We start from the raw sequence: 9,692 nt of genomic DNA on the forward strand, positions 1-9,692 counted from the left end.
GAACATATGTGATCATATTTACTATTTTAGTTTCATCCAAAATACCTAAAAATTAAAATTTTTAAATAACCACATACTTTAAGCATATTAAAACTATAAATCGAGAGCACAACAAATGAATGTTGAAAAAAAAAATAAAATTAAAGAGAACTGGATGGTGAGATAAAAATCAAAAGCATGGATATGGATGGTGAGGTAAAAATAAAAAACATAGATGAAGAGGAATTAAGATGAATGGTTTAATTTATTTAAAATAATGTCAAAAATATTTTTATCAAATTATGATTAAATATAATTAAAAATAATTAAATTGATTTTGATGAATATTTTTAAAATACCATATAAAGAAAGTTTTTCTAAAATTAAAATTTTTGGTCTTGCGAAGGTCCATTGCTAATAACTTGACAGGCATGAATCATCCTATTTTGGAATCTGAATCGCTAATAGTAGTGTTCCTTGTTATTTTCCTCGATCTTCTTCATTATTTCCCAACATCAATTTTGTTTCCAGGATTAATCGATGAATGACAGACAGGAAAATAGCTCTAGCAAAACCAGAAGCTGATTCCGGTCCTGTCCGGGGGCGAAAAGAAAAGCACAGTTATTTTATTCACAACTCGTAGAAGAACTCATTGACAAAAACCCTGAGGAGATGCGAAAGCCAAAAAGACAAAACAAAAACTAACACCCAGCTTCCTAGCTAGCCTGCGACCAACATTTCCATCTTTATCAACAAAGCCCATCAAGCTCCTCCCTCATCAAAACCCATAATCATTTCGCTGCCCAAGTTCTTGATCACTTTTGGCACTGCCTCAAAGTTCACTCTCTTCTTCCCATCTTCCTCCCCAGGTGGTGCCGCTTCTGGTGAAGGAAGGATCACAGCTTCACGTTGCGCATTGATAATACGCATCATCCTCTTCTGGGTTACACCAAAAGCTGCTGCAAGCTCAGGGCTGCTGAGAGTGTGGAGAAGTGAGTTTGAACCCACGAGGAACTGAGGCCGGTTCTTGCGCGATGAGGTTGTGAATCCAAAGAACACGAAAGGGCCTTCTCGTGATGCTATTTGACAGAAAGCAAAGTATCTTGGCACCCAAAATACATCACCTTCTTTTACCTTGGCGTCCAAGGCTAAGGTTCCATTTGGATACACAATCAGTATTCTACCAGTTCCCCTCAATACAACACCGTACTCGGTTGCTATTGGATTCACATGGGGTGCCAACATTGACCCCTGGGAAGTAAAGGAGAGTCATGAGTCATTGGCAATTGTATAACAACTTCGACCTTCATCAGCAGTTTTTCAACTTGTTCTGTTGAAAAAATCTCTAGCAGCACTTCTTTTACACTTTTGTAAGAAAGACTACACTTTTTTTTGTTAAGCTACTAAAGGTTATATAATTGAGCTAAAGAGTCTAAACAGCCACATTTTTTGTTTTTCTTTTTGCATTAAAGAATATTCTAGCTAAATCAAGCTGCTAAAAAAAAGTAGAGATCAAGCTCGAAATTGTTGGTAGCACGTGATAATCCCATTAGAGAAGAGTTTATTAACAGTAATGCACAGAGTTGAGAAGTTTTGAGATTGATTACCGCAGTAAGATTGACAAGATAAATGCCGATGCCACAGTATTTGAGAGGGCTATAATCGGATCCATCAAGCGCAATGCTCCATCCATAGTTGTTCATGAAGTCAGGGCTTCTCTTGTAGATGTTGTAACAGTCTGGGGCTTTATCCTCTATATTTTTGTCTTCGCTTCCGAAAAATGAGTCAAAGAGTTTCCTCCATGACCATTCGGTTTGCTGCTCTTCCTCTTTATTTGGTTCTTCTTGGATCAATTTCTTCAGATGCTTCAGTCTATCTTGCTCTTGAAGTTGAGAGAATTTTGTCCAAACGCTTGGTGCGCGAGACTCGGTCAGATATACAATTGGCCCCTGCTGCTGCTGTCTTAAAATCCCCGTCAGTTTCGACACTGAGACCTGTAATCATGTTGGTTAGTGCATTGCATCACCGCAATGGTCTGCTGGCTATAGAGATGATGTATTTTGCTTACGTTGAAGGCTGTTGAGAGAGTTTCAGGACCAAAGCCAGCAAGGATAGATGTTGGATAGGTTCCTCCGCCAATAAAGAAAGACTGCATGCAGACACAGAAATCAAAGTATATCATTTCATATGTTAGTCTTGCATTGACAAAAGAAATAGGGAAAAGTGTTGTGATCACGAATTGGTGTAACCAAATAAAAGCTAATTTCAGCAACTTTCAAGCCAAGGAATCCTAGCCTGGAGCTAAATTATGAGTATTGTACCTGGAAAGTACCCAATTGCAAACTTTCAGAGGGATCAATGCTGCAAACGATGTGAAGCCTCTGCCCCTCCCCTGGGTTCAAAATGTAGAATGTTGAACCAGCTGGGATATGATACACGTCTCCGATCCTCATTCGCCTCTCTACCATCTGATCTTTGTAGATGCAGCCTACCCTGGCTTCCCCTGCATCCATTCCAATATCCATCAGCATTTACCTTGCTCCTCACATTGATCTGCTTTACTTCCATAGTGTAATTGAGCAACTGCAGTAATAATCAATGCAACAGAAATACAAATGAGAAATTGGCATACCTCTACGAACGAAGAGAATCAAACTGGAGTCAAGATATTGAGGAATGAAAAGGGTTTTAGGCTCCATTGTAATGAACCCAATGTGCAATGGCTTTTCAATAATCCTCCCTCCAATACTTTTAACCACCCTCATCTCTCCAGCATCAGTTTTCATCACAGGCTTTGAGTCTGGAAACAAGAACCAGTCCCCTCCTTTTCCTGCTCCTTCACCCTTCTCTTCCCTCCATTCTCTTTCTCTTTCCCTCTCCCATTCCTTCTCTTCTTTGTACGTCATTGCCATTGTCACTCCATAGCATACGACAAGTACTAGCAGCAACAAGCTCAGTCCCTTTCCCATTTTTAGCTTTTGCTTTCTTAGCCGACTCTTTGGTTTGATTTGAGTTGGAGGGGTTTATGTAGAGGAGAAAGAGAGAATGCAGGGAGACGCGTGTAATCCATGCATGGTTTGTTGGTTTAGGTGGCAGATTATGGTTTAGACACAGTTGAGATCTGGTGAGAAATATCAGTTATCTGCGAGACAAAGTCTGTTTGCTTCAATATGTGTAAGTATCATGATCCATCTCTTCCTCTTTCCTTTGTTTTTGTTTTTCTGTAAGTTCCTTCTTTTAATTTGTTCATTCCATATTTCCCTTGCATTATTTTTTTGCTATGTCTAAGATTTACAATATTGTTTTCACAGTATTTAATTTGCTTATGTACTAGTGTTGGAGAGCAAAAGGAGACCCGAACTGAAAAAAGACAATTACGTTGAGCATGACCTTTTAGCACTAAAATTGCAATTGGCTTGGGGTTCTAAACAAGATAAGCTTATGTGAGTTGTGTATTTGAAGTGAAGTCTTCTTTGTTGGTTGGAAGAACTAACATGGAGCTTTGACCTTAGGTGCTGATTTTTATTTGGATTTTCAATATTTTTCCTTTCCTTGGGGATTGTTTTTCCTCCTTTTTAATATGTCAAAGGAAATGGGTCCTCATTTCATCAAGCCTCTAAGACTAGGTGCATCATCGCTTCCTTCTTGGGCTGAAGCCCAGTTAGTAAACACAGGCAAAGGGGCAAATTTCCAATTAGGCTGCTAGAAGGAGCCTAGATACCTAAAGCTCAATCCAAACTCTGGAAAGGAACAATGCTGATTGGGAAGAGGGCTTGCTTCTTCGTTAATGAAAAATCTAAAAGTTGTGAGAACAAGACATGGTCCGAAAAGCAATGAAGTGGGGTCTTTTCTGATATCCTTTCGGACAAAGAAACAAATGGTGGCAACTTTGAGAAAAGAATAGATTCGTGACTGTAACGCTTAGACACGGCTGCATCATTACATGATAGATGCATGGCATTAAAGCCCACTCGACTACGCACGGGCCTCTCTCTACTGGTTTTGTTCTGTCTCTTTTTCCTTTTGCAATACTTTTTTTTTGTGACTTGCTAGAGGAGGAAGCCCCACTTATACTTAGAGATAGATATCTTGTTTCCATCTCTTACTGCTGAATCTTTTTGCATAACTAAGCCACTAAAATCAAAGGCGCACTTCCTGTATTCAAACCCAAAGCTTTGCTATAAAGGCTCCATTACTATACTAACGGCAACGGCCACATTTCAGGTCTAACTTCTAAGCCTTGCTTACCATTCAATGCGAACAAATCTATAATAATATTCCCTCCAAAAAAAAAAAAAAGAATCCTATAATAATATTAAAAAGCCGAATCAAACTGCAAAAAACTGAAGCAGCCACCCCATTAGGCGGGCGGTTGTTTGTTCCCAACGGTCGTTTCCCCGCAAAAAACTCATCAAATCGAAAATGGATGAGTCACCTCCAAACCCCCAAGAACTAAACATTCCCAACATCCCAGTCGAGTTCGTGAGTGAAGAAGAGATGGCTCTGATCGAAGCAGCTTACGCAGCAACTCGTTCCTCTCTCTCCTCCTCGTCCGTTTCTTCTTCAATTTGTTCACGGTCTCGCTTGCAAAGCAAGATGAGGTCGATCCAGTCGATTTCCCTCTTGTCTAAACGAGGCTTAAACGGTTCTAGTGAGCCGGATATAGAAGATTCCTGCAATTTAAGAAGTACCCAGAAGAGGAGCAGAGTGGCTCAACCCTTTTTGCTTCGGTTTAGAAGGGATTGGGGATTGTCTGTTACTGATCTTACCGCCGCCGTATGGAATTTTTCTTTCAAGGCTTTTAGATTATGGGTTTGGTTTGCTTTTGAAATTTAATTTGCGTTTTTGAATTTGAAGACACGCGGCATTAGTATAAACTTGCGCTTCAATTGAAATCTTCGTAGGAATGGTGTGAAAAGCAAATGGAATTTACCCTCCGCTTTGGCAAACCAAAAATCAATAAAGCTATGAAAGCTGGTCAGGCTCGCCATTTGAAACTTAAAGAAGAGGTTCTCTTTTTAAACACCAGAATTTTCAAATTTCCTTTAAATATGACTGCTTTTTACATGTTTCCCCGATTACTTGTCAGGTTCTCTTAATGCAATTATCTGACACTGGTTGTGTTCCTTTGCAGGTTGTTAAGAAAGTAAAAGTTCGTGTTCAATCAGATGAAGATACCTGGGCTATAAAGTTTATTGATTTCGTAACTGGTGCTACCCAATTATTGTTTGATGGACTTACACGAGAGATACCGCTGTAAGTTTAACTTTTTAACTATATCTCCAAAATCGGAATATATCTGTGTCTCCTCATGGTTTAGATAACTCTCAGCCACGACATGGCAGTGAGTTATACAATCGTTTTATGCATGAAAGAGTAACAGGGTGTGCTTGAGCTCTAGGTTATTACATCTTTCATACAAGGTTTGACTAATAGATTTTAACAGAAGTGGTTGTTTAGAACTTCTGAAGAATCTGTTTTTAGATCCATATTTCAAGATTGTCATATCTTAATTAGCCGTTTTTCTCATCGGGCATCTAGATCAACCTTTGTAGAACTCAGATTAGATATCAGAATAGCTATTTTATAAAGTTTGGCTACAGATTATGTTTTAATTACTGTTCTTGCGTTTAAACCTTCAGGATAGGTCTTTCTTTTCCTGAATAATTCTTCAGGATTTTACAAATTTATGTGGAAATGAAGAAATGAAAGAGAAGTTTACTGAACGCAATGTTTTGGGATTTGGATAGCAAATGGTGCTGGTGAAATGTTTTAGTTTATTAAAGTTTTTGTTGTTCAAAAATTGGTTAAAATGACATTTCAAATAATGGTTTGTTAACTTGTTTTAGGTCAGTGGCAGTTGTTTAATTTGCCCATCAAGTAATTCTTTCTCCTTTGATGTAAATTAGAGCTATTGATTTTCATTTTAATTACCCTGCTGATGGACTGTGATGTAATATAACATCAGAATAGGTTTTGTGGAAGGTGTATGGTTGGTAGGAGTTGTTGATGAGATCAGAATGTCTGAGAAAGGAAGTGGTAGAAACCCAATATTAGTAGACACAAAGACTCGGGTACGGGACTCTCTCCCTAGTGAACCACAAAGGAGAAATGGAAGGTATGCATATTTTACTGGCTTCTGTTTTAATGCAATTACTATTGAGATTTGGAATCTTTCTCATGACTAGCCTTTAGCTCTTTTAGTCTATTATCCACTTTATATTGCTTGTACCAATTTTGGCAAGATTTCATGGATGAAACTTTATTTTGCGGCAGGCTTCAATTAATGTGCTACAAATATTTGTGGGACACCTTGGTTGCTGATAGCTTCCCTTCCGGACAGTTTTTTAATTTCTTTTCATTGAACCCTAACTATATATTATGTGAAGACATCAGAGAGAAAACTGCTAATTCAGGTTTTCCAACTAAGGTAACTTCATATATTTTCTTTTTAATTTATTTGTTCCATTCAATCTGGGATAGTCAGGGTATTTAGAGTGTGTGATGTGTACCATCACTTTTATTCCCTAAAATATGCAATACTTATGTTCAATATTTTTTTCCTGGACTCCTGTTCATTGGCGAGGATGGGTTAATCTGTTGCCTATTTAATAAATCTCATGATTTTTGTGCATCATGGTGAGAGTTGAAACATAGATTTAAGACTACCAAGATAACTAATAGTATTAGTTTAATACCTTCAAGGTTTCAAGTCTTGCTCAAATATATTTTTCCTCTTCAATGGCTGTGCAGACGCTTGACGACATAGTGGGATATTACAGAAATACATGTAGCATGCTTCCCCCTTCTCAGGACCATCTACTATTGAGGTGGGTGAAAAGTACTCTTAAAGACTTTCTGTTAATTTTTGTTTACTTTTGACAGTTGAATATTTTTGTTTTACCATTGCATGGAGACAATTAATGACATAATTGTATGTACATAATTAAGATGCTTGGGATTTAGTTTGGTGAAGCATGGGGTGTTTTAGCGGCTCGCTGAGATCGAAATCAAATGTTTAGGCAGTCAGAAACAGCTCAATGTGAAATATTTTCTGACAATGTTATTATCTACTGCTTTGTGTATTGGGATGCCTTAAAAATTTTGTTGTAGTGGCACCTCCTATATGTGCTTTGACATTTAACAAAAAGAAATTAGGAGAATTTTAGAAGCCATGTTTATTAATGATGACAACCCTGTTAGTCAACTTTTTGTGGTGGGAACTCAATTGTATTTATCATCAAATGCACTAGCCGATATCAAATTGGAAAAACAAAGGAGTGATGATGAACCATTTTAATGAACTAGCATCCAGGGAACTTAATGTATTTATTATAGAATATAATTTAGGTTATTCAATGTGGGTTCAACCCTTAGCTATAGTAATATGTGAGGTTTTCCACCAAGTCACGTTATCTAATTGCTTTCAAGCAGATATGAACTACAAAAAGATCAATCGGTGCTTGGTGAAGATCAATTTGTATATGATCCTGACTGGCTCAAGAAACAAATTCAAGGCAGTCTCGAATTCTTGTTGGGTGAGCGAGAAGCCAGTTACACCCCTGAGGAAGAGCGTTGGAAGTGTCGGTATTGTCAATTTGCTTCAGTTTGCCCCGGAAACCCCACTCCCAATAGTTCTCGTGGCTCCACGAGCTCTGATACCTCACAGTCCTTTGAGCTAGAGAAGAACAGTGACCTAGCTCCTTGATAATCTTTTCACGAGTTGATTCCTAAGTGAATGTGATGGGATGATATTGTCTTGTGCAAAAGAAGCACAGTTTTTATAGATGCTTCTTTGTGCTAGCTGCAACATTCATTGGATGTTGTAGCATATATATCTATTGGCAAGAATTGCTGTAAAACTGTATTATTTGTTCAAATGCATCTGTTGTAGGCCATGGTGACTAACTGTTGTGAAGTACTCAATTACCATAATTTATTGATTATCATTTCTTAAGTTGAGTTGAGTTTAAGAGAATAGAACATTAGAATAAAATTCTCAAAGTATAAATAACTTGAATTTTAAACATTGAAACAATTAGAATAACTCTGAAAATAGTATAAATAAGCCACTTTCATGTTCAGAAGCTTATCAAATGTTGAATCTTTTATCAGAGAGTGGATACGCAATAAAACAAAAAACAATTTCAAAGGCCATTTTGCTCAACTCAAAAAGCATACAACCAGTACATAACTTGGTTTAGCGTTTTCATGGCAATCAACGCTGGGGAAAGGCTTACCAAACGTTCAACGGCCAACAGCCCACCGCCCAATCGCCAGATTCGATTCTAAAAGGTCGACTTGTTCGCCACCCAGATTCTTAAATTCAAGGTACCTCAATTATACACAACGTTTACTTACTTTAACATGTCACAGGGGTAAAAGATTTTGATTACTACATCAGCTGCAAACAAGCTTGCACTTGACACGTTTGGTGTAATGACCCCAAGACAATTTTAAGAGTTGTTTCTTCACCTTTTTAACCATGTTTCTCAGGATGTTCGTGAAGAGTTCTGTCTTAGTAAATGTGTCTTCTTTGAGATACTTGTCGTCATCTTCATCAACAGCACCTCTACTTAAAGCTGGAGATGTTTTAAGACATAGAAGAATATTCTCAGATAAAGATGTTGTTGAGTATTCTAAAGTGACCCATGATGCAAATCCTTTGCACTTGGATTCTGAATCTGCTCGAGCTGCTGGGTTCGAAGATCGGCTTGTACATGGGATGCTTGTTGCTTCACTGTTTCCTCGGATTATTTCCTCCCACTTTGTGAGTCACTTTCACCTTCTTAATTTATTACAAGGCTCGGTGTGTCGTCTAATGCTAAGTGCATGTGTTTGGAATTATTTAGCCTGGAGCTATATATGTTTCGCAAAGCTTGCACTTCAGGTCGCCAGTTTATATTGGAGATGAAATAGTGGGTGAGATACAAGCTATCAATATAAAAGATACCAAGAAGAGATACCTGTAAGTTACATCCCCCTCAGTTAGTTTCACATTTTGTTGAAGTAAGCAAGACATTTTAGCCTTTGGGTTTTAAGCTTTCCGTTCCATGGTTCAGAGCGAAATTCTCAACCAAGTGCTTCAAGAATGGTCAGCTTCTTGTTCTTGATGGTGAGGCCATGGCAATTTTACCAACTCTAGCTGTGGAACAAGTGCAATATGAGGAATGAGGTCATGAATGCGATTAGAATTTGGGTTCATCATACCCTTGAAGCTGCCATGCCTTTGATATTTGCTATTGGCAAGAGTTGAGGCATTGATTTATTTTTCCAGATGACACTAACTACTGAGGGTCTGTCCAGTTGATGATGGTTTCCCTAAGCTTTTGAGACTATTCTTACTCTTGTTGAAGCTGCTTCACTAGATTTTAGTCATACCATGTTTTTACTGCTGTAATAAAACCCATTAGTTATCTTCTGGGTCTCCCATAGGCATGAACAGTACAATTGACTCGGTGATCCTTCTATTGTATTGGTCAGAAATCTCAATGACAAGGTCATTGACTTGTACGGTGATTTTGTTGCTTTGAGATGGAAATTGAAGACGTTTGGCTAGCTTAAAGGGGAGATGGGTTTAAACCTGGAATCTTAACACTCTCAAGGAAGGTTATAACCTTTACATCTTTTCCAAAAAAAAAACAGAGAGATTATAACCTTCACATCAATATCATGCATGAATTCTATATTGACTGTTTCAATTTCGTATCTGG

The 9,692-nt window shown here is 38.0% G+C and overlaps 3 protein-coding genes across 4 annotated transcripts; 2 read left to right on the forward strand and 1 right to left on the reverse strand.

The window, feature by feature from the left end:
* Positions 1-465: 465 nt before the first annotated feature.
* Positions 466-2,963, reverse strand: LOC110412687 (RmlC-like cupins superfamily protein). The gene is made up of 5 exons (XM_021423289.2): positions 2,612-2,963; positions 2,301-2,482; positions 2,048-2,128; positions 1,587-1,973; positions 466-1,230 (listed from the first exon to the last, which is right to left on the reverse strand). The coding sequence occupies exons 1-5, from the start codon at positions 2,946-2,948 to the stop codon at positions 742-744; spliced, it is 1,476 nt and encodes a 491-aa protein (XP_021278964.1). The 5' UTR covers positions 2,949-2,963; the 3' UTR covers positions 466-741.
* A 1,179-nt stretch (positions 2,964-4,142) lies between these two features.
* On the forward strand, positions 4,143-7,897 carry LOC110413007 (exonuclease V-like protein). The gene is made up of 7 exons (XM_021423697.2): positions 4,143-4,755; positions 4,884-4,988; positions 5,114-5,235; positions 5,948-6,097; positions 6,256-6,409; positions 6,733-6,809; positions 7,414-7,897. Exons 1-7 carry the CDS (start codon positions 4,402-4,404, stop codon positions 7,685-7,687), a joined length of 1,236 nt encoding a protein of 411 aa, XP_021279372.1. The 5' UTR covers positions 4,143-4,401; the 3' UTR covers positions 7,688-7,897.
* Positions 7,898-8,025: 128 nt separating this feature from the next.
* Positions 8,026-9,529, forward strand: LOC110413008 (hydroxyacyl-thioester dehydratase type-like protein). Of its 2 annotated transcripts, XM_021423699.1 has the most exons (4): positions 8,026-8,310; positions 8,476-8,749; positions 8,832-8,947; positions 9,042-9,529. In XM_021423699.1, the coding sequence occupies exons 2-4, from the start codon at positions 8,477-8,479 to the stop codon at positions 9,151-9,153; spliced, it is 501 nt and encodes a 166-aa protein (XP_021279374.1). In that variant the 5' UTR covers positions 8,026-8,310; position 8,476; the 3' UTR covers positions 9,154-9,529. The 2 variants fall into 2 exon arrangements, with proteins under 2 accessions (XP_021279374.1, XP_021279373.1); XM_021423698.2 differs by lacking the exon at positions 8,026-8,310 and having other exon boundaries at positions 8,341-8,749.
* The last annotated feature ends 163 nt before the right edge of the window (positions 9,530-9,692 follow it).

Source organism: Theobroma umbraticum, unplaced genomic scaffold, assembly GCF_002168275.2.
Source record: "Theobroma umbraticum cultivar Fairchild unplaced genomic scaffold, ASM216827v3 scaffold_95.0, whole genome shotgun sequence".
In the NCBI taxonomy this organism is placed as follows: Eukaryota; Viridiplantae; Streptophyta; class Magnoliopsida; order Malvales; family Malvaceae; genus Theobroma; species Theobroma umbraticum.

Coding starts and splice junctions, on each gene's coding strand:
- LOC110412687 (XM_021423289.2), bottom strand. CDS start 2,948: ATGGGAAAGGGACTGAGCTTGTTGCTGCTAGTACTTGTCGTATGCTAT. Junction 2,129..2,300: donor TGCAATTGGGTACTTTCCAG/GTACAATACTCA, acceptor GTCTGCATGCAG/TCTTTCTTTATTGGCGGAGG. Junction 1,231..1,586: donor ATCTTGTCAATCTTACTGCG/GTAATCAATCTC, acceptor TTTACTTCCCAG/GGGTCAATGTTGGCACCCCA.
- LOC110413007 (XM_021423697.2), top strand. CDS start 4,402: ATGGATGAGTCACCTCCAAACCCCCAAGAACTAAACATTCCCAACATC. Junction 4,756..4,883: donor TTACTGATCTTACCGCCGCC/GTATGGAATTTT, acceptor AAATCTTCGTAG/GAATGGTGTGAAAAGCAAAT. Junction 6,810..7,413: donor CAGGACCATCTACTATTGAG/GTGGGTGAAAAG, acceptor GCTTTCAAGCAG/ATATGAACTACAAAAAGATC.
- LOC110413008 (XM_021423698.2), top strand. CDS start 8,465: ATGTTTCTCAGGATGTTCGTGAAGAGTTCTGTCTTAGTAAATGTGTCT. Junction 8,750..8,831: donor GGATTATTTCCTCCCACTTT/GTGAGTCACTTT, acceptor GGAATTATTTAG/CCTGGAGCTATATATGTTTC. Junction 8,948..9,041: donor GATACCAAGAAGAGATACCT/GTAAGTTACATC, acceptor TCCATGGTTCAG/AGCGAAATTCTCAACCAAGT.